The sequence below is a fragment of the Miscanthus floridulus genome, chromosome 10, assembly GCF_019320115.1.
Source record: "Miscanthus floridulus cultivar M001 chromosome 10, ASM1932011v1, whole genome shotgun sequence".
Classification (NCBI taxonomy): Eukaryota; Viridiplantae; Streptophyta; class Magnoliopsida; order Poales; family Poaceae; genus Miscanthus; species Miscanthus floridulus.
Genome location: NC_089589.1, coordinates 32,440,927 through 32,464,262, shown reverse-complemented (window position 1 = coordinate 32,464,262; position 23,336 = coordinate 32,440,927). Strand labels below are relative to the sequence as shown.

At 45.3% G+C, this 23,336-nt stretch overlaps 1 protein-coding gene across 3 annotated transcripts; it reads left to right on the top strand.

Annotated features, from left to right (window-relative positions):
- The first annotated feature begins 719 nt into the window (after positions 1–719).
- LOC136489966 (transcription factor GTE12-like) lies at positions 720–4,261 on the top strand. Of its 3 annotated transcripts, XM_066486472.1 has the most exons (7): positions 726–774; positions 889–967; positions 2,134–2,188; positions 2,259–2,318; positions 2,471–2,592; positions 2,715–2,781; positions 3,869–4,261. In XM_066486472.1, the coding sequence occupies exons 2-7, from the start codon at positions 935–937 to the stop codon at positions 4,153–4,155; spliced, it is 624 nt and encodes a 207-aa protein (XP_066342569.1). In that variant the 5' UTR covers positions 726–774; positions 889–934; the 3' UTR covers positions 4,156–4,261. The 3 variants fall into 3 exon arrangements, with proteins under 3 accessions (XP_066342568.1, XP_066342569.1, XP_066342570.1); XM_066486471.1 differs by having other exon boundaries at positions 720–967; XM_066486473.1 differs by lacking the exons at positions 726–774; positions 889–967 and adding an exon at positions 1,455–1,507 and having other exon boundaries at positions 3,869–4,260.
- The last annotated feature ends 19,075 nt before the right edge of the window (positions 4,262–23,336 follow it).

The following is a 23,336-nucleotide window of genomic DNA, read 5'->3' as shown; positions in this document are numbered from 1 at the left end:
CAGATACAACTGGTTGTTAGAACTCCAGTTTTCTGTTGTTTGGAAATAAAGCGAAAATGACGATTCATCTTTTCGGTATATTCACATTACAGAGTTCGATGCGGTGTCTAAAAAAGATTTGGTTAATGGTGTATCAGTTTATCACAGTAACATGATCCGAAAAGTTCAAATAATGATTATTGTTTTTATGCATCTTTGAAGTTGATGTGTTGTTTTTTATTGAAATATTAGTAATCTTGGCTGTAGAAATCTTTTCTATGATAAAAATTGGATATAACATGCTATGTCAATTTGACTTATATCGTCTCTTGCAGCACTAAAACTTCTACAAAATTCAGGTGCCTCCTGTTTCGTTTGACATATATCTGCCTCTCTTATTACCCATATCTCAGTCTATATATATATCCACCATATTTCCTGCATGTCCAGACTGCATGTTCAAAAAACAACAGTGCCATCGTTTGTTTGAACAGTACACACCAAATATGAAATTATTTTGGGAGGATAAATATGTATTAGTGCCATTGCTTGTCTCAAATTATCCTTATCTGCATACGCAGTCTTACTAGATAGTCATTTTAACAGGATACAAATGATTAATACTGAACAAAATTGTAGAATGCCTATTTGAAATTCTTTGCGGTGTCTATTTCAAATTTGAACTAATATTTCTTACTGGTGAATAGGTGCTTCATGATGCCCTTGGGCCACCTGGGGACATCATCATCATTAAACTTGGACATATCATTCCTGTGGATGCTCGGATCCTTCACGGTGATCCATTGAAGATCGATCATGTCCTTTATATCTTTGACGTTTAATCAACACACTTTATTTAACCTTATTGGGTCTCTTGATCTCACATGTTTTTGTCTCGTCTTATTGTAGCCTGCGCTAACAGGAGAATCATTGCCAGCCACCAAAGGTCCTGGTGATGGTGTCTCCTCTGGTTCGGCTGTCAAGTAGGGTGAGATAAAGGCTCTTGTGATAGCAACTGCAGTCCACACTTACCTCAACAGTCTTGTGAGCACGAAAACACATTTGTAGTATACACATCTTCAGTCTATGCACTTTATTGCTCAGCACATTTTCTCCTTGCTCAGAATTTTCCTTGTTCACCACTCCACAATGCTTTTGTATAAGTGCTAGAAGCCCTACTGGAGACTCCAATCACCTTACTATTAACCTTGTATAATATGTGTGTTGAACAACCTGCAATGCTTTTGTATAGCTACTCCACTCTGCCATCTAGCAAACAGAATTCTTGTTTATTTGTAGACTAAGAGACACGTGCAAGTGCTGCAGAAATAACTCCATGTATAATACCTGTATAATTATCCTCCAGTGGACTCCTATATTATTTCGCATTATGCAATGGCATGCAAATTCTATTTCCTCAAATTCGTGCCTGCATGTGCGCGCGATGGCGCGCCCCCCTACACTAGTAGAAGCACAAACTCAATCTAAATGGAAGCAGTTGGGTGAACTCGCCATGTCCACAGGCAAGGTTGGCTCTTAAACCTTAGGAAAGTTTGTATCTGACATTTAAATAACTACATTGCTAAGAAACAAGTTTTTGTCTGGTTGGCTCATTAGACCTCAAGCATTGTCTGGTTGGCAACTATTGCTGGTGTAGATAAATTTTAGTAATCCAATATCAAATGATAGGGTTTTATCACATTGGCTGTGCCTAGATGGTAGGAACCAGGTGGTTTCTGCTTGAAATGTCCATGTAGATCACATTTTAAGTTCATATGACACTAGTGCTGTCAAATACAAACTAGAACTGTAGTCCTGCATCTCGAGATGTATAAATATCCATCATTCATGTATTTAGTATTTTAAGGCTCTGTATTTAGTAACAGCGAGCACCTAATGCCTGGAAAATGTTATGATTGATCTTAGTCCTAACCGTGGAAATGCGCGTGTAGTATGTGTTATGGAGCATGCTATCTTATCCTACATATTGTCGTCTCTGTTTAAGAATATGAACCTTGTTTCTCATTCCCTAAAGATAGTTGACTATCAATTTGGGCATGAGTTACTTTCTCATTCTTTTTGATTCATTATTGTCTGTTCACAGTACAAAAAAATTTGTAACTCCCGATCTAAAGCTATATCTTCTACCTTCAGGGGAATGCTAAAATTTCAAGGACACGAGAAACTGAGCGCAGCTCTGGTTCAATTGGTATGTTGAACATTTCTGCACAATGTTATTCCAGAGTTTCTGTTTTGCTAATATATACTTGAAATCCTAGGAAAAGAATCATGGTCTTGCAATGACACTTCTACTTCGCCTCTCGCTTCCTCTTTGCAAGGTTATTTCACGTGTTCTCCCATACTTAAGTCATCTGCTTATTAACTCCTGTTACTGGAAACAATGAAAACTTAACATTTAGGAGCTTAGGGTACTTGATTTTGTCCATATAATTCTTGGCTAATGTACTGCATGCTCTCATGTGAATTCCAGGTGAGGAAGGTTACCTTCATGATGAACCTTTGTCACCAGGCAGGGCTCTTCGTGCAGCAATGCTCAGGAGTCGTTTTGCTGGCACTATAGTGAAGGCTCAACAGAAGGCACTCCTGGATCATGTAATGTTCCAAACATATGTGCTGAACTTTGTGGTCTTCTAGTTGGCAATGGCTTCACATAGGACAAGTTTATCTCTGTGCAGCAACGCATCTCTTGTTGACATGCTGTTTTGATGCCCCAGGGGAAGAATATAGACCCTGTGAAATTGCAATTGGAAAAGGAGAGGCTGGAAAAGAGGCAGCAAGAAGGTAAGAGTCTGAACCTGTTTTTAGTACCTCTAGAATTCCTGTGAGTAGAACAAATATCTGGATATATGTGTACATCTGTCACTGAGACTGGTGTAGATCTCTTACCTAGACTGGTCCAGTCTGAGGGGATAGTTTTGTATTAGTAAAATAATTTTAAAATAAAAATACTCGGATGCTTTCCTGACTTTTCGCTTTGAGAAACCTTAACTTTGCAAAAATGTCCCTGGTGAAGTATCAGCAGTGTCCTGAGTTTAGCGTGCTGTCACGTTGATTTGTACTTACTGATGAAGAGACTAACACAAGGCATGCTGTTTTGGCCTGGGTGTTTAGATTCTGTAGATTGAGGTTTCGAATCAGCACTAGACCATTAGATGCAAAGGAAAGACCCTCAATTATGCACAGGATGAAAAACTGTGTTAAAAAATCTTTTTACTTCTTGTTTTACGTTCTGGATAGTGCTAAGCTGGTAACAATGGCCTTAATATGTAATCAATAACTGGTATCTGCCCTGCAGTCAACTCAGTCACAGGCCACTGGGTGTATGAGCTAGTTTTTGGTAGACTGGTTCCAGTTGGGATTTGGGAACTTCAGCTATTAGTGCGTGGAGATCATGATCCACGTGCTCAAAACATGACCTGCCCTTTACTATCACTACTAAATTTGTATATACCTCTTTTGAATTTTCATGCTGCATTTTTTTTTGTTCTTGTCGGTTATCATCTTTAGTCTACTTAACTTGCTTGGGACTAAATGTATTTGGTGGGGGTTAAAGTTGGGAACTGGGTACTGGAGGCATGTTATAAACTGTGCTGAAATTAACTTCCTGATTATTTGTTTTTTTCACTTTTATTTTATGTGCTCTTTAAACATGACCTATGTGCATATACTTGCTAGAATAATAGGCATCTTGAGGTTGAGAGTTCTGTTTTGGGGGATTAAGAATATAGTCAGTACTTTGAGCATTCGGTCAAGAAGCTGCATTGTGGCATATTCAGAAGCTGTAATTTTTGTATCATTTTGACATGAGCCAAGCCATTCCTGTGGATGCTAACAGGGTTACCACTTCATTTTTTTCACTGTAATACAGAGAAAGCAAGGATCGAGGCCCAGGTGAAGGCTGCTGAAGCAGCTGCACAACGAAAGTTTGAGGAAGAGCTGAGGATGAAGAGAGAGCAGGAAAGGGAGGCAGCACGCCTGGCACTACGCATGGTAGTACCTGCTTGTAGTTTTCTGACCAGCAAGTTTATATGCTTGATGGGTATGCAAGGGATAAATCTCCTCTTGTGCATGCTATCTTATCCTACATATTGTCGTCTCTGTTATGGAGCATGCTATCTTATCCTACATATTGTCGTCTCTGTTTTCCGAGACTGAATTTTGTACTTGGTTAGGATGGGTCATGGAGCATGCTATCTTATCCTACATATTGTCGTCTCTGTTTAAGAATATGAACCTTGTTTCTCATTCCCTAAAGATAGTTGACTATCAATTTGTGATGATGTTCTAAATAATGGTATTGTGTTTGTGGATGTATATATGTATATTTGTGGCGGTCAGATTCGAATTTGAAATATATATATATATATATATATATATATATATATATATATATATATATATATATGGTCAGATTTGAATTTGAATTTGAATTATTTTTTTTGCTGAAAAATCCACTGTAGGGGTGGTTCTTGATTGAACCGCCCTTACAAATACACACAGCAGGGGCGGCTGGTGATACAGCCGCCCTTACAGAAGTCCACTACAGGGGCGGCTGATATTACCAGCCGCCCTTACAGAGGGCACTGTAGGGGCGGCTGAAAACACCAGCCGCCCCAACAGAGGGCACTGCAAGGGCGGTCAGGAAACCGCCCCTACAGAGGCACCCTCTGTAGGAACACCCTGGGAAGGGCGGCTGGCGTAGCCGCCCCTACAGTAACATTTTGTAGTAGTGCCAGATGTTAGAGCAAGTATAGTAAATCTTACTCGGCAGGCTGTTAGATAAATCAAGTAAGATAATGAAGCGGGCGCTTGCCTTACCGCCCGGCAGGCTGTTAGTACATACAGCCATGGGAGGGCCAAAAGAAGACTCTTTCTTCCCTGCCAGCCTGCTAGTATTAAATGTCTAAATTTCCTTTGTAACTAACCTCTCAGCTTGCCTAGTATAGGTGATGGCTTAGAGCAAGGTCAATAACACAACCAAGTTATAAGAATCAAGTTATACAATAGTTGTCTCCTATTTATCTGTAAAAAAAATCTATTTCCTATTCCTTCTCACAACACTTGCTATTTGGGCCCACCATTGCATATGCATTCGTGCCTAAGCTTGGTGCTTACATAAGAGTCAAACTATCATCTCTCTCCTCTCTTGTCTCCTCTACATCAGCAAAAGCTTGACTATAAATCCATTATTATACTTGCCCTTATACTCTCGCACACAGCCTGCTTGAAGCCCACAGTTGGTGTTTCTATTGGCCTTGCTCTTATCCACTCTTTGTCGTCACAGCTCACTCTAGCTGTCGGTACGGACCATGTCTCCTATAACTTTTAAGCTGTGCATGACTAAAGTAAGTTAAAATCAAATGGCATGACTTCCTACATCTTTTTGAGGCCACGCTTCTTCATACCGCTTCCACGCAAAAACTAAATCACAGCAGTTTATATTGACCGTGTTTTCCCACCACTAGGATCACACGTGTGTTGTAACGAGAAAAAAATAATATCTTACCATCTCAACGCAAACAGAGCGCTAACTAAAGCCAAAGTTAATGGACACGCAGGTCAATGCTCTATCCAGTACAACATTCAGGTCTAAACGACATAAGAATGCCATTGCGGGCTTGCGGCAAACCTCGGCAGTCAGCAGCCCATCCTTAGGAGAGACATGCCCACCCTTGGCCTTGGGGAGGACGTGTCTCAACTGCCCTTCTGATGTGGCATCCAAAATGAAACATTCCCAAGAATCACTGTCAAAGAGCCGCTGCTGCTGCTGCAGACTGCGGCTGTGCTGCACTCTGCTTTTACTGTACTAGATAACAAGCAGCTACATTGTTGTTCAGTGCAGCCGATCAGGTGGCGCCTTCAACCAAACAGGGAGGGGCTTGAAGGACTAACAGTTAGCGACCCTAGCTAAGATGCCAAAGTATAGTTGTGGTAAACTTCTCTGACACCGAGATAATAACACAACTACCAAAATAAATGGACTGTCAGATTAGATGTACGATACTCCCCGCAATGTACAGAGCTTATAGTCATATTAGATGATGGATCAGAGCCTGATATGCCTAGTGTAGCAATACCATAAAACAGACCAATTTATGGTAGGCAAAGGGGAAAGAAGTTAGGGTAAATTAAAATTACCTTCATCCTGTTCACAGCATCTCTGTTTGCTGGAGTATCGATCAACTGATTGGAGGCATGGACAAGTTGATGTCATCACCATACATAAAATGAAAAGTAGAAAAACGTAGAGGTTGAGAGACAAAACCACAAAAGTTTCTCACCACAGGTGGCGTACTAGGGCCCTAGCTAGTGTATGCGATTCTCCATTGTTGTCATGCGATTATCGAGAAGAACATGATGGCTCACCGCTCCCTATTGTTTTCAAGATGGGAATGTTGTATTGTTGTCAAAAGAAGCATAAGCTTATCGATGTGATCATTCTTGCTGTCATTGGAATGGATTCGCCCAGCTCCCACTTGATTATTAGCCCCCTGTGCAGCGACAAAAGGGCAACAAGCAATAAAAACCTAGTAATAAGAAGGCTAAAAGTGGCAAAAGGGTCTCAGAAAAGATTTTTTGTTGGTTTTTTTCTTTTTTTAGGAGAGCAACAGAGTTTGTGTTGACAAATTGACCTATGCTTTTTTTAATCGAAATCAAACCATACAAGCGTAACCGCAACTCCAAAGACACGGGCACGGGCACAGAACACGACGAAGCTATCCATCCAGCATCAAATGGATCATCGGGAGGATTGCAGTCGCTTTCAAAATTCCAATCAACAAAGGGAAATGCTAGCGCATGAACATCTGATGGGGATGAATTCCATCGGACGCCCACCCCCACACCGGACAAGCCCGCCCCAACGCCTGACCTGCCCCCATCCGCGCACCCTGCCCCCATCCCCATCTTTTTTCCGGCCCCTGCAGGCGCACCCTCGCCCCCGTAGGCGCACCCCCCGACCGCTAGCCCCCAGCACGCCGCACGCCATGTCCGTCGGCCACCGACTCGCCGCGCCCCATTCCCCGGTGCCCCCTGACTCTCTGAACATCAGGAAACACGTGCAACATAAAACACTTGAATGCAACATGCGTCTGAAACTGATGAAACATCTGGAATACACACTAGTGTGAAAAACATATTCAACATCTAGATAGAACATTTGCAACTTGCAACATGAAAACACCTGCTGCACCTAACAAAAGACTGAAACAGATGAAACATTTTGGAACATACTATTGCAACATATGTGTGAAAACATATACAACATCCAGATCAAAACGCTTGCAACATATGTCTGGAAACAGATGAAACTGTTTGAACAAACGCTTCCAACATGCCTCCGAAACACTTACAACATGTGCAACATCCATTGATCTATTTTCGCAACATCCATATGAAATAATTGCAACATGTCTCTGAAATGTCTGAAATAATTGAAACATACATTTGCAACATAGGGGGAGAGAGGCCTGGGCCGGTCGATTCTGGCCGATGGGGTGGGAGCCAGCGCCGAGCGGCTGCGCACGAGCACCACCTAGCACCAGCACCAGCGGCGCGCACGAGCACCACGACCACCAGCGCCACCGGCACCGGGCTTGGCTCGGCGGCGACGGTGGGGGATGGGGGCGGAAAGCGCCATGGCTACCGGAGTGGGAGGAGCTCGGTTGCTGGGGTTAGAGAGGGTGCCGCCGAGGTAGGGAGGGCGCTGCGCCGAGGTGGGGGTGAGCCGCCCACTCACCTGCAACACCGTCGTGCCACCTCCATGGATCTCACTCGTGCTCCATGGATCTCGCTGGGGTGGGGGAGAGGGACGCTAGATCTGCGGGCATTGGGGGCTCCCGATGAGGACACCGGGGTAGGGGAGGACGCCGAGTGTTGGTGCGCTGCGACAGTGGATGAGGAGCGCGGAAGGGGTAAGGATGGGGATGAGGAAGCAAAGGGATTAGTTTTTTTTAATATACACGCAGGAGGGAGCAAGCGACGGGGTTGAAAAAGCCGTCCAACGTTTGTGCGGTCCACCGGAAGCTCGACATGTAGCATTTCCAATCAACAAAAGAGGCGGAGGAACGATGCGTCTCATTCTCATTCTCGATGACTCGATCTCTTACCTTGATGGACACGGGCATGGCCTAAGCTTTGGCATCTTCCCAGCAGCGCCTCCACTTCCTCCTCCGACACCGCCGTCAGGGGGCTAGGAGAAGAAAGGGTGAAGGCAGGCCCAGCAACTGAGGAAAGCGATGATCCCGTGGAGGGAGATGGGGCGGGGGCGGGCTGAGCGGGAGCGGCAGGAGAGGACAAAGGAGAACCCGAGGGCCTCCAAAGCCATGACGCGGCCGCAGAGGGTGGAGCGGGAGCGCATCGATGGGATGGGACAAGTTGGAGGAGTGGTTGGCCGCCTGTGTAGGGACGGCCAGATGGGAACGGGAGGCAGAGCCTGTTGCTCTCTGTCGAGACTCGAGAGATGGACTGTACTGCTGAGGTGGACAGACGAAGCTCTCTCATAGAGCTTGGAGCAGCAAGTGGATGGTATGGGACGGGGCTGACGCCCGGCAGCAGAGTGCGTGCCCAAACGCCGGCTTTATTGCCATGCTGTGGTTCCAGCTGCCGACATACAACATCGATTTTTTTCTTACTTTTTTCACATTAATATTGAACCGTGACCATAGTTACTTTTAATATTGCGTATTTGTTTAATATAAAAACCACAAGGGATAATCTACATAGCAAGAGTGGGGAGCAGTTTTGGTAGAGACCCAAATGACAACCATGTGTAATGTGCCACATTTAACTAATGTCTGACAACAAATTACCAAACATATATATTTCGCAACAAATTATCAAACATATATAAAATCTTAGCCTAGCTTGTTGGATATGAATCAACGAGCTAGGCTATGCAGCTATTATATCAATTATTAGCACAAAAAAGGAAGATATAGATGTCTACGACTGAACAAAAGATGCAGTAAGCTCCCTGCAAGAACTTGAGCATCGCCACTAGCCTAGTGCTACCATGCTACGCTGAGTCGCCGCCGCAGAAGTACCTGAAGACATCAACAATCGTCGGCCTCTTTGCGGCTTCGTCACGGAGGTACCGTCGGTAGCGCTCCACATCGTCCGCGACCCATTTCGCTGCGTCCTCATCTATAGGGTAGACATCCGCGGTGAGGATTTCGCGTGCACGTCTGACGATGTGGCGCGCGCGGCCGTCGTATCCCAGGCGCAGCTCCAGCTTGGCGTACAAGACGATCAGCACGGGGTTGCGCGGGCAGGCCGCCATGGCGACCTCCGCGACGGCCCGCGAGCGCGCGGCCGTCCCGTGCACAATCTCGAACCTGATGTAGCCGCACCAGAAGTCCGTGTCGCCTCGGCAGCCGCCGGCGCGCGACCGCCACTCCTCGTAGCACGCCCGGGCGGCGGCGATGTCTCCGTGACCTAGCTCCAGGACGATCCACGCGTGGAAGATGGTCTGCTGGTCGGCGCCGCTGGAGAGCGCGCCGAGGAAGAGGTCGCGCGCCTGCTTTATCGGCGTTCTGTCGCCGTCTTCCACGTAGATTTCCAGCGCCGCCTCGTAACAGGCCAACGCCCAGCTGCGCGTGGGTTTGTCCTTGTCCCACTCCGGCTGCGCTAAGACTCGCGGCATCCGCTTGGTCGCTGACCTCGCCATCTCTCCTCAAAGCAAGAAGCCGCGTACAGGGAGAAGATGTGTTCAACTTCAGCCACCAAAGAACTGGAACTGGATCTAGGCGGTATAGGATAGGGCTGAAAGAATTGAGATGTAATAGGGTTTTTATACATGTGATAGCTGCAACCACCAGCACGGCGAGAAATAGTCAGATCGCTGGAGATCGTGAGAAATTGTCAGATCGCAGCGGACGACGAGCGGGGCTTGCGCTAGCTCTAACTGAACACGAGTGCATGCGACGCTGGAGGATAACGATGCGGAGGACTCGGTGGCGGCTCACGTCGAACAATATTGCTTATTAACTGAACACTGAGTGCATGCAACCACCAGCCGTCAGTTACGTAGATCCAGATTTTTTTCATTTTTAATCATGTTTTACTTAAATTTATTTTAAAAATAGCCCATTTTTTTAACTCTTTTGGTCATGCCAACGCATCTGTTGCGACAAAATCACGTTCTCACGTCACATGTGTTGGCGCGGCAAATCAGACACGCACAACCATGTCATGTGCTCATGCGCTGGGTGTTATTAAGCTTATCTTCACTTTTGAGCATATCTGGAGGTTCCAAATTTGGACCAAGCTACGTAAGCTGATTTTGTCTGAAAATTTGGACTTAACTTTGATTTTCCAGGGCTTAGGATTCTGTCTTATACCATAACTCATATATTAACATTTCAATGCATATTTAAATAATTTAACTTAAAACACTCTTAAAACTGCTTAAATCAACATACATTCTGTGTTTCTTGCATTAGATGCATCACTTTGAGCTTGTTTTGAACTGTTTTAAGTCTGTGTTTGCATTAAAACCTAATTTTGATTATGTGTTTTAATTTGTTAAGGAACTTTAGATTTCACTTGAGCATGTATGACCGGAAATACATGATAAAATTCTACTTTCCAAACCAAGAATCTAGATTTTTTCCAGAATTTTGGAAATAATTTTTTGCTAAATAGCTTAACCGAAAACTTAAACATAGCATTAAGGAAAGAGTTTAAATTTAAAAATGCCAGTTTCACAAAAAATAGGTTGTGCTTGGTTTTTAGCATATTTGAAAATTTATAAGATTTTCAAATACCCTGATTAGGTTGAGGGGCGAGGGGGCTACAACCTCGATCGTGTGCCAAAACTTTTGGGAGCACGTATTTAGACCTAGCCCAATAGCCCCCTAGGTAGCCCAACTCGCAGCCCCTCCCCAACAATAGCCACCAATCGCACCCCTCCCACTCGCCACGTCCTCATCCGACGTCCGATGTCTACCCTTCCCAATTATTGTTGCTTGTTTGTGGCCTGTCCCTTGTCCTTCTCCTCCACAACTTGTCCCATCTCCTTCTCCTCCACAAGTTAGCAAGCCGCCTCCTGCAGTCCTACCTGCAGCCCGCCACCCCTGCCTTTGTCGGCTGGCAGCTGTCGTTCTTCATGGCCTGGCCATGGCCAAACATGCACCTAGGCCAGCACTAGGGCCAGGTCGCCGCCGCGGCCCTTCCTTTCCACCTAGCTAGCTGGCTGCACAACAAGGGGCAAGGGATTGGAATCCTTGTGAGCAAGATTCCAAAGGAGACCCGCACATCCTACTCCCTACATGAACCTTCTGAGGTAGCAATACTATCCACAGCTACTAGTTAGGCCATTCTCAGTAAGGAGTTTCATGGCGTTGTTTCCAAGACTATCATGTCATATAGAATAAAATGGAACATGAATGAAACACCATTATCAATGGAAAGCTCCATTCTATGGTTTCATAGACATTTAATTTAATGACTCATAGAGAGTTGGTAATCATGACAAGAGAGTTTCATCCCATGAAACTCAATTCTTCTATCTCTTCTTAGAAACATTGCCACGTCATCCAAAATGCCTATGTGGGAGCTTACTAAATACAAATAAAACTACCATACAAGGTTGGCCATTTGGACTAATAAAGTTTACTAGTATACAAGGAATAGTTCAAATGGATACAAGGTTTGCTTGGACTTAGGCAACGTGAAGATCAAAGTAATCAACACCCAAAGCAAGACACTTGACTTGAGCTGCAACAGAAGACACTAGAAGTCCAAGTCACAAGATGAAAAAAGCACAGATGTGTGAAGACATAAAGAAAAGAAGCCAAGCGCATGTAGATTGCATGCACCAGAAAAGTTCGGTATGACCTCAAATAGGGCACTAGAGAAAATGGTCCCCGACAATACTTCTATAGCGAAGAAATCAAAGCACCGGAAAACTCTGGCTTAACAAAGCTAGGCAACACCAGAACATAAGTTTGCATCCAGAGAGGTTCTGGGGAAAATAGAGCATGGGAAATCTCTATTGTACATCACCAGAGAAAGGGTCTTATCTGGTGAAGATCCAGAGGAGAACCCAAGGGCACAAACAAACCACTAAAATCTTCCGGTGAGGTCACCGAAGAAAGCATCGGAGAAACGGCTCCCAATAGTCGGTAGATCCAATGGTCGAATTCAAACAGCTAGTACATGTGGCACTACTGGAATTTTCTGGTCGTAGGCACCGGAATTTCCAGTGGGTCAGCAGAAAGTGCAGCACGCCACCAACGGGTAGTTTTTTGTTGTTTGGGGCTATTTATACCCCCTTGGTTGGCTCTTTTGCAGAAGTTAGGGCTCAAGGAAGGTGCTAGTGAGTTGAGGCTCATCTCTAGTTGCTCTAGCCACCATAGTTCTTAAGGAATCACTCGGTGATTAGTGTTGGTGCTTTGCGCAATGCTTAGGCTAGTTAGATCACCGATAAATGCGTTTGCTCTAGGTTTAGGCCTAGTGTTCTGTGAGGTTTTGCACAAACTCTTACTACTCGATGTTTGTGCGCACTATTGTTGTACTCGGGTGGCTTGTAGTCTTGTGGAGATCACACCAACTGCGTTTGTTGTGTGGTCGCCACCAGTGTACTTGAGGGAATGAGGCCCACGACATTTCGGCCGAAAGCTCAATAGTGAAGACGGCGGGGAGAGGTCTGGGAGAAGGCAAAGCAGAGATTCACTTGCTTGTGGGGAAGGCCCGCTGGCTCTAAGGAAAATTGCGTTTGAATTTCCCACATTTGAAATTCAAATTTTTTTAAAGACCTCGGATGGAGAAACAATCAAAAGAACTCGACAATATGTGCAACTTTGCAATTGAAAACTTTTTCATTTGAATTCATTTATGGTGCCAAATGCTCATTTTAAAAATAGATGAAGATAATACGAGGAGAAAGAATAACTCATATAGTCACAAGTAATTTATGGGTGGAATGATTAGAGAAGATAATGACTTGTGACGACCTGCTTGTGGTTGCCTTGTTGGGCCTTCCCAGATTTTTTTTTTGCTATCTTTTGGTGTTGTATTCCGAGACACCTCTAAAAATTGATAACAATTTATAGAGGTGGAAAATTAGAAGCGGCTAGGCCCGCCGCATCTATAGAGGCGTCCCAGCTGCCTCTAAAGATCCCAGCTATAGTAGTGCCAATCCACGTGCTCTAACTTTTTCTAGGCTACTTGTGTATAGTGGCTACATTTCTCTACCATTTTTTCTTCTATATTGCACATTTTTTCATTAAGGATCATGCATTAATAATTGATTTTTTTGTTATTTTTTCAAATTAATATTATTATTGAACCGTGGTCGTACCATAGTTACTTTTAGTATTGTGTTTGTGTACGTCTTTAATGTAACAAGCACAAGAAATTATCTACATATCTTCTATACCTAAATAGGAGAACCCCACTGCCTGATTTTTCTAGGTTCTTATGCAGCCACATCGTCAACTTTCAACTATCCTTTAATTGCCACTTTGCCTCGCGCTCCTCACTTGCGCTTCAACTCCTACGGCCTTGCCTCATGGGCTCCTCACTCACCACCACACAGATATTTCTCTTGGTACGGTATTCCACTAGCCATGGTTCCTCCTTTTATGTCATATAGTGAATCCATTATTATATTATGCATGTCGGTTGCAAAGGTAACCCGAAGCATCCTCTCCATCCAGTCATGCACAATATTCGTTCACATCTTGGTGCACGAAAACTGAGCAGCCGTTTTCAAAAAAAAAAAAACTGAGCAGTCATTGCTATCCATCAGTACGTCTTCATCCGTCTGTCTCGCTTCTGAACCCACCAAGCACCATCTAAGCCATCCATTTATATTCACTAGCAAATATGCATGTGCGACACGCACGTGTTTCTAAAAACTATTTCAAATGCAATGGAAATGTTAATTGAATTGTTAATATACAATAAAGGTAGCTTGATCGATTTTATTGGATCATCTAGAATAAGGTTCAAATTGTTTGTTCGTTAGGATACCTCAGCTGCATATATCGTTGCACTTTGACTTGACACATTTTTAAATGGCTGGGCTCCCAAAAATAATCTCTGATCTCATCTATCCACTTCACCCAATCCACGGAAAAGCCCTAGGTTGAAGAGGGAGAGGGGCTGTGGTTACTCATACGCCATCGCTGGCGATTACTTCCCGGACCAAGGAAGCACCGCGCCAGGAAGGACCAGGAGCCTCAAGGATTGCGTAAAATAAACGTTTTAAAAAAAAGATGGTGCACGTCAAGGTACCTAAAATAAACGTGACTTATGGCAGGCGGGATTATAGACGTACCGTAAGACGTGCTTGAGATTGAATAGGAGTCTTACATCTTACATGTAAGATCACGGATGACAGAGGGCTTATATAGCACGACGTGTAGATCTAATGGTTTTTATAGGGGAAGAGGATCACGCATGACGGAGGACTCATATAGCACGACGTATAGATCGAACGGTTATTATAGAGGCAGAGCCTCTCAAAATGATGATGTGACGATGATACGCTTGCAAAGTGGAGCGGCGGTAGTCAGGTCACGGGCACATGCAGCTAACAGTACGCAGAGCGCCACGGCGGCGGCTTCTGTTCTGTCTCCACGTCGCCTTCAACTTCGTCTTCCACGCCTACCTCATCACCTCTCCCTTGCCGCGCAGATCGGTGCCATCATCGTCTCCGTCATGATGCACCGCCTCGCGTAAACCGGTGCGGCTGTGTGGCATGACGTACTCAAGATCCCGTCGACTGGCCATGGCAGAAGACGAGCTGGCCGTGGTGGACGGCACAAGCTCGCCTGGCAGTGCCTGCGTAGGAAATTGGCTCGAGCTAGGCATTGCCGCCGCGGCGTCTTCCCAATGAGACATGCTCATTTGTTTTCGCTACTATGCTGTGTCGCTGTCACTGCCATTGAAACCTGAAGCTTAACAAAAGCAAGCCTGTGACGTCAAGTAGCAGGTCTGCGTTCAGGTTGCACATGCCCTGAAGGGCAAAAAAATCATATTATTATTAGTAATTTTTAGATTCCTATATACTTCTTGCGTTCATATTTTAGGTATCGTTTTCCTTCTCATTTTGCACTTTCATGTCATCAGGTGAATCCGTGAATGATTGTCCTGGCTCAATAGTTCTCAAGAGAAAAATGACAAAACTGAAGTAACGTTGACCTTGATAACTATTTTTTTTTTCTCACAGCATCCTACTTTTCAGATGTTACTGAAGATCGTCTTCCATGCGTTGGAGATTTTGAGCTAAAAATAGGAAAAAGCCGACAATTGTTCCACAATGAGGCCGGGATATTTCTCACTGCATGTACAGAAGATATGCTCATTCTGATAGTCTCTGAAAATGCCGTCAGAAATTAGGACTGCCCCAACTTCAAATTTTAGTACTGGCAACATAGAAGCTCACAATTTTCATCATGTAGTTAATAGCGCACAAGATGCTAAAGAAACTGCAGCGCTGGCCCTACCTCACCTCGTTCCCATGACCGGTAGTATACTACTAGCGCCGCCCATGGTTTCGGCAAAACAGCCGACACATGGCACAAAACCAGCGCCCTCACCCTCTGTTGCAACACAAATGGCCATATAGATCGAAACCACACCTGGATCCGCCCTGCTTCCCTGTAACCACGCTGCCCCTCTAGTGAACGTACGCATCCGCGCATGCAGCTGTCCCCGTCTTGCCTTGGCACTTGTGCATGAAGACCAGCTCGCCATGGATCGCTGACGTGCACTAGTAGAGAACAGACAATTGATCCAAGGGCCAAATCAGGCTCTAGTCCCGGCATTTTTTGCGCCCGGGACTAGAGAGACCTTTAGTCCCGGTTGGTGGATCCAACCGGGACTAAAGGTCCCTGCCCAACGGCTCTTGCGCCAGGTCGTTGTGGCAGGGGACCTTTAGTCCCGGTTGGATACACCAACCGGGACTAAAGGTCGACCTTTACTCCCGGTTGGTGGATCCAACCGGGAGTAAAGCTCTTGTCCCAGCTGGTGGCGTGGCCCGTGGCTGAAAACATACCTTTAGTCCCGGTCGGATCCACCAACCGGGACTAAAGGTCCACCCTATATATACCGGCCGGCTTCTTCCTCCCCGAGCCCGCCCGAGAGCTCAGTGTTCTCGCTCTTCCATCCATTCTTCTTCGATTCTCCGTCGATTTCTTCGATTCCTCCGTCGATTCTTCGGTTCTAAAGGTTACCAACTTCAAACTCTCATGTTTCACCATTGTCTTATCTCATTTTTTCACTATATATAATTATATATATATGGTTCTTTATTGTGGTTTCTTCATTTGTAAGCAATTTGAGCTCAAAATCACTTAAAGTTTGCATATTTACATTAAGGAAGGTTAAAGTAGCTATTAAAACTAGTATTCACCGTTCATTTGTAGCATGCATAGCACACTTCATTGTTTAGAGATATAGAGAATTTTAGAGTTTTTTTAATTTTATTTGATTATAAAATGAGAAATTTATAGTGTATTAAAAAATGAGTATAGAGAGTAGATGGCAACTGCTTCCGGGTCCTCGGCCTCTCATGGGTTCCCAAAGCGACTTAGGCCGGGCCTCCCACTCATTGCATGCGGCAAGTGTTGTGATGAGACGAAGATTGTGATGGAGTACCGAGTGAAGAAGGAGCGTCCGAACAAGGGTCGCATTTTCTACAAGTGTCCGGATCGCAATGTGAGTTATTTTATCGTATTTAATGACTATGGTTAGTTTATACCTATTTTCATGATGGTTGTGATTAAAGTTCTAATTTATGTTTTAATTTCAGTGGGATGGCACTGGATGTTCAGGCTTCTACTGGGAGGAAGAATATGTTGAACTCGTGCAAAAATATCTTGCACAACAGGCAGATATGGTGGCTAATGATGCAGTGATCCAGCCAAAGAAGCCCAAAGATGTTGAACAAACGAGAGATCTGTTTGTTTTAGTTGAGATTGGTCACGAAATCCTTGTTCTGCTGAAGTGCATTTTAGCTTTAGTGTTTATAGTGGTAGTTGGGATTGTCTACATTGTAGCGAGGCTTTCTTAAATTTATAGCTTTTGTGGTGGTATGCATGTTGTATAGTTAACTAATTATGTTCTAGGTTTTAATACGGTATTTATGTCATGTAATGCAGATGAGTCGGCATTGGATGTACAATGCTGATCGTCGCTCACAAGAGTTCATGGACGGCGTGCATTCTTTGTTACGTGCGGCCGAGGCAAACAAACGCGATGGTTTCATGTGCTGCCCATGTGCCGTATGTAAGAATACGATGGAATATGCTAACTCAAAGACTCTTCATTCACACTTGTTCAAGTCGGGTTTCATGGCAAACTATATTTGTTGGACGAAGCACGGAGAAACCAGAGTTTTAATGGAAGAAGGTGAAGAAGAACAATGGGGCGATGATGACATTTTTGCTGAATATGGTGCCTTCAATGATACTGCAATGGGGGAAGCTGAAGAAGAGGTGGGGGCAAAGGAGAAACCCGCTGAAGAAGAGGCGGGGGCAGAGGAGGAGCCCGCTAACGATCTTGGTCAGGCCATTCGTGACGCACAAAGAGAATGCGAAAGTGAAAAGGAGAAGATCAAGTTCGACCGCATGCTAGAGGATCACAAGAAATTGCTATACCCAACTTGTGATGCGAGGCAGAAAAAGTTAGGTACCACATTGGAATTGCTGCAATGGAAGGCAAAGAATAGTGTATCTGACAAGGGATTCGCGGAGTTGCTAAAAATCCAAAAGAAGATGCTTCCGAAGGATAACGAATTGCCCAGCACTACGTACGAAGCAAAACAGGTAGTCTGCCCTTTAGGATTAGAAATCCAGAAGATACATGCATGCCCTAATGACTGCATCCTCTACCGTGGCATGGAGTATGAGAAGTTGGATGCATGCCCTGTATGTCACGCGTCGCGGTATAAGATCAGGCGAGATGACCCTGGTGATGTTGAGGGCGAACGTCCCAAGAAGAAAATCCCTGCCAAGGTTATGTGGTATGCTCCTATAATACCACGCTTGAAACGTCTTTTTAGAAACAGAGACCATGCAAAGTTGTTGCGATGGCACAAAGAAGACCGTATGGTAGACAATATGTTGAGACACCCTGCTGATGGGTCCCAGTGGAGAGCAATCGATAGAGAATTCCCCGAGTTTGCAAGTGACGCAAGAAACTTAAGGTTTGCTTTAAGTACGGATGGTATGAATCCTTTCGGGGAGCAGAGCAGTAGTCACAGCACTTGGCATGTTACTCTATGTATCTACAACCTTCCTCCCTGGTTATGCATGAAGCGTAAGTTTATTATGATGCCGGTGCTCATCCAAGGCCCAAAGCAACCTGGCAACGACATCGATGTGTACCTGAGGCCACTAGTTGAAGAACTTCTACTTTTGTGGAACAAGCCAGGTGTACGCGTGTGGGATGAGCACAAGCAGGAGCACTTTGACCTGCGAGCATTGTTGTTCGTAACAATCAATGATTGGTCAGCTCTAAGTAATCTTTCAGGACAATCAAACAAGGGATATAATGCATGCACGCACTGTTTCGGTGACATGAAAGGTATATTCTTGAAAAAGTGTCACAAGGTCGTGTACCTTGGGCATCGATGATTTCTTCCTGCAAATCACCCCGTAAGAAAGAAAGGCAAGCATTTTAAAGGTAAGGCAGACCACCAGACCAAGCCTCGCAACCAAACTAGTGAGGACGTCCTCGATATGGTCAATGATGTGAAAGTAATATTTGGAAAGGGACCTGGCAGCCAACCTGTTTCGAAGGACGCCGACGGTCACGCACCCATGTGGAAGAAGAAGTCCATATTTTGGGAGCTACCCTATTGGCAAGTCCTAGAGGTCCGCAGCGTGATCGACGTGATGCACCTGACGAAGAACCTTTGTGTGAACCTGCTAGGCTTCATGGGCGTGTATGGGAAGCCTAAGGACATAATTGAAGCACGACAGGACCTGCGGTGTTTGAAAGAATGAGACAACCTGCATCCAGAGAAGACAGATGATGGACGCCAGTACTTAAGTCCTGCCAGCTACACTCTTAGCAAAGAGGAGAAGGACAGCTTGTTTGAATGCCTAGATAGCACTAAGGTACCGTCTGGATTCTCCTCGAATATAAAGGGTATAATAAATGTGCTAGAGAAGAAATTTGGACACTTAAAGTCCCATGACTGCCACGTGCTCATGACTCAATTGCTTTCAGTTGCATTAAGAGGAATTCTACCGCCAAATGTACGTCTAGCCACCGTGAAGCTATGTGCATTCCTCAATGCAATTTCTCAGAAGGCAATCGATCCAATGGATCTAGCGAAACTACAGAATGATGTGGTTCAATGTCTTGTCAGCTTTGAGTTGGTGTTCCCTCCTTCCTTCTTTGATATCATGACACACCTCCTAGTTCATCTGGTCAAGGAGATTACTATTCTTGGTCCTGTGTTTCTACACAACATGTTCCCCTTTGAGAGGTTTATGGGAGTCCTAAAAAAATATGTTCATAACCGTGCTCGACCAGAAGGAAGCATCGTCAAGGGCTACGGAATAGAGGAGGTCATTGAGTTCTGTGTTGACTTCATTCCCGATATTAACCCGATTGGTGTTCCTGAATCGCGACACGAGGGGAGACTAAGTGGAAAGGGGACACTAGGGAAGAAAACATATATTGGTAAGGGTGATGATTATTTCAATAAAGCACACTACACAGTTCTACAGAACTCCGCCTTGGTAGATCCGTATATCGAGACACACAAGAACCTCCTCCGATCTGAGTTCTCAGGGAAGTCTGAAGCATGGATTACGCGTCAGCACATGGAAACTTTCAGCGACTGGTTGCGAAAAGAATGTCAGGGTGATGAGAGTATTGATGAGGAGTTGTATTTGTTGGCTAGGCAGCCATCGTGGCATATCCTCACATACAAAGGGTACGAGATAAATGGGAATACATTTTACATAGTAGCACAAGATAAAAGGAGCACCAACCAGAACAGTGGTGTCCGCATAGATGCCACCGACCCTAGTGGGAACAAGCAAACATATTATGGCCGCATAGAGGAGATATGGGAACTGGACTATGCATCTCATTTTAAGGTACCTTTGTTCAAGTGCCAGTGGGTAAAGACGACTAGAGGCGGTGTAGTAGTCGACAACCAGTATGGAATGACAACAGTGGACCTCAACAATATTGGGTACAAAGGCGAACTGTTTGTCCTTGCGAAGGATGTGACTCAGGTGTTCTATGTCAAGGATATGTCTACAAAACCGAAGAGAGGGAAAAACGACAACCACCCAATCAATGATGAGCCAAAGCGCCACATAGTTCTTTCAGGAAAAAAAAACATCGTCGGAATCGAAGACAAGTCAGACATGTCAGAAGATTATGAAAAGGATGACCGAATTTCACCCTTCATAGTGAACAAAGACCCTAGCATCCAGCTAAACGATGAGGATACTCCATGGTTACGGCGCGATCATAACCAAGGGACATACGTCAAGAAGAAGTTCACTACTGTGCCCGCTTGATATATATATATTGATGTTCAATAGTGTGTATTTGAGATATTATGTAATAATTGTGAATTTATGTTTGAATGTGGGGTTATGTCACGTTGAAACGATGTGAAAACAAATTTATGTTTGATGTTGGGATTATGTCGCGTTGAAATGATGTGAAAACAAATTTATGTTTGATGGTGGGATAATGTCACGTTCAAATGATGTGAAAACAAATTTCCAGTCGAAACACAAGAGTTTTTTCTGAATTTAATTAAACATTATATTTTTGCATTATCAAAATAGTAATTTAAACACAATATTATGTTTTAAAACTTGTTAAAAAAATTAAAACTTTAGGTCACAGAATTTTGTTGTGTACAATAAAGAAAAATAGAATCTATATTTTTTTTAAAACATTTTTATGCCTTGTATTTAATTTTCTGTGCATTTAACAAACATTTTATCAATTGTATTTAATAAAGCAAAATAAAATCCTAATGAATTGACGGGCAGTGAAACTGCATGTTTGTTGCCCGCCAAAACACCTTTAGTCCCGGCTGGTGGCGGCGCCCGGGACTAAAGGTATTTTCCTCTGCTCCCGCCCCGGCCCCTCAGGGACCTTTAGTCCTGGGCCCTGTGAACGCCCGGGACTAAAGGACCTTTAGTCCCGGCTGGTGGTTGAGCCCGGGACTAAAGGTTCTCCACCTATATAAGCGCCCGCCCGTCCCCTCTTCTTCCTCCTCTCCACTGCCCTAAGTCTACCGCCGTCGACGCCGACGCCGACGCCGACGCCGACGCCGACGCCGCACCTCATCCGCACGCCACCTCGCCGACGCGGCCCACCTCGACGACACCGGCGCCCCTCCTCGACCTCGCGCCGGCCCCCGACCCCCACCGGCTCGGCCCACCGACGCCCCGACGCCGGCCCCCGACCCCCACCGCTCGGCCATCGGCGCCCCGGCGCCCCTCCTCGACCTCGCGCCCATCGGCGCCCCTCCTCCACCTCGCGCCGGCCCTCGACCCCCACCGGTTCGGCCCACCGGCGCCCCGACCCTACGCCACACCGACACGCCGCCCCGGATCGACGGCCGCACGCCACACCGACACGCCGCCCCGGATCGACGGCCCTACGCCGACCCTACGCCGCCGACCCTACGCTGCCCCCACTGCACTACACCGCCGACCCTACGCCGACCCTCGACGCCGGCCATCACCGCCCCGACGCCCACCGAAGCTCACCGCCGAGCACACGGTATATGACTTGCATTGTGTGTATGGTATATGACTTGTGTGTATGCAGTGTATGTTGTAACTGCGGAGCAACGCCGCCCCGTTGTTGTATATGCGGAGCAACGCCGCCCCGTTGTTGTATATGCGGAGCAACGCCGCCCCGTTGTTGTATATGCGGAGCAACGCTGCCCCGTTGTTGTATATGTGGAGCAACGCCGCCCTGTTGTTGTATATGCGGAGCAACGCCGCCCCGTTGTGTTGTATATGCGTAGCAACGTACGCCGCGATTCGTCCTAGCGAGAACGACGATTCGCCCTAGTGAGAACGACGATTCACCCTAGCGAGAAGGGTGAATTCGCCCTAGCGAGAACGACGATTCGCCCTAGCGAGAAGGGCGAATTCGCCCTAGCGAGAACGACGATTCGCCCTTCTCGCTAGGGCGAATCGTCGTTCTCGCTAGGGCGAATTCGTCGTTCTCGCTAGGGTGATTTTTCCTTCTCGCTAGGGCGAATTGTCGTTCTAGCTATGGCGAATCGTCGTTCTCGCTAGGGCGAATTGTCGTTCTCGCTAGGGCAAATTGTACATATATGACTTGTTTACATATATGAATTGTTTATATATATGACTTGTTTATATATGTGACTTAGATTTTGTTAAATTTGTTAGATATGGCTGCCCCGGGAGACAACATGGATGAAGAAATGATGAATATTATTGCTGGAGGTGATGCACAGGATGTTGATGACGGAAGTCAATATCTAGCTCTTGAAAATGAGCAAGAAAATGTTTTGCAAGAAAATACAGGCGAGGTATATATACTAAATATATATTATATGTGGAATATTGTATATATTTCTGTGTACAAAAGATATTTATTTATTATTTTTTTATATGTAGCCCTCTGGATCGGTGACCACAACGGCGAAGAGCAAAAATGTTCGAGGACCGAAGAAACCACTGGAGGGCCGGTACATAATATCGGAATTCAAGATCGAGACAGGCGAACCACTTGGTCCACATAAAAGGAAATTCGTGGAACACTGTGGGTACCTTGTAAGGGACAGAATTCCGATCAGTATCCGTGAATGGAAGAAAAAGATCAATGAGCCTGATGTTAGTTTTGTCCCTGATGTTGACAAGAATTTGCTCTGGAATGATATCCTTGCCCATTTCACGTTGCAAGCGGATGATTATGATGATATCAACGATGATGAATTGAAGGAGCTAGTTCGATCGTGGGCTATGAAGAAGATGGCCACACAATTCCAGACTTGAAAGAAATACCTATACAACACATACATCAAGAAGAACGAAACGTCGAATTGGGTTACTGCTAAGGGCCCGATCTCGAAACAGAGGGCCTATTGGAATGCTTTCGTATAGTACAAGACATCAGAATAGGGTGAGGCACGGGTGAGAAGGAACCAAGAGAATGCCCGAAAAAAGGTATACCACCATGACATGGGATCAGGTGGCTACGATACTGCCATTTCGAAGTGGCAAAAAATGGAAGCGGACATTATTGCCAAGGGGATCGAACCAGAATCAGCCAAGTGGCCCCTACGCTCGAAGAATTGGTTTTTTGGTCATGGGGGAAGACTCGACCCACAGACCGGTCGAGCAGTGTATGGGCCA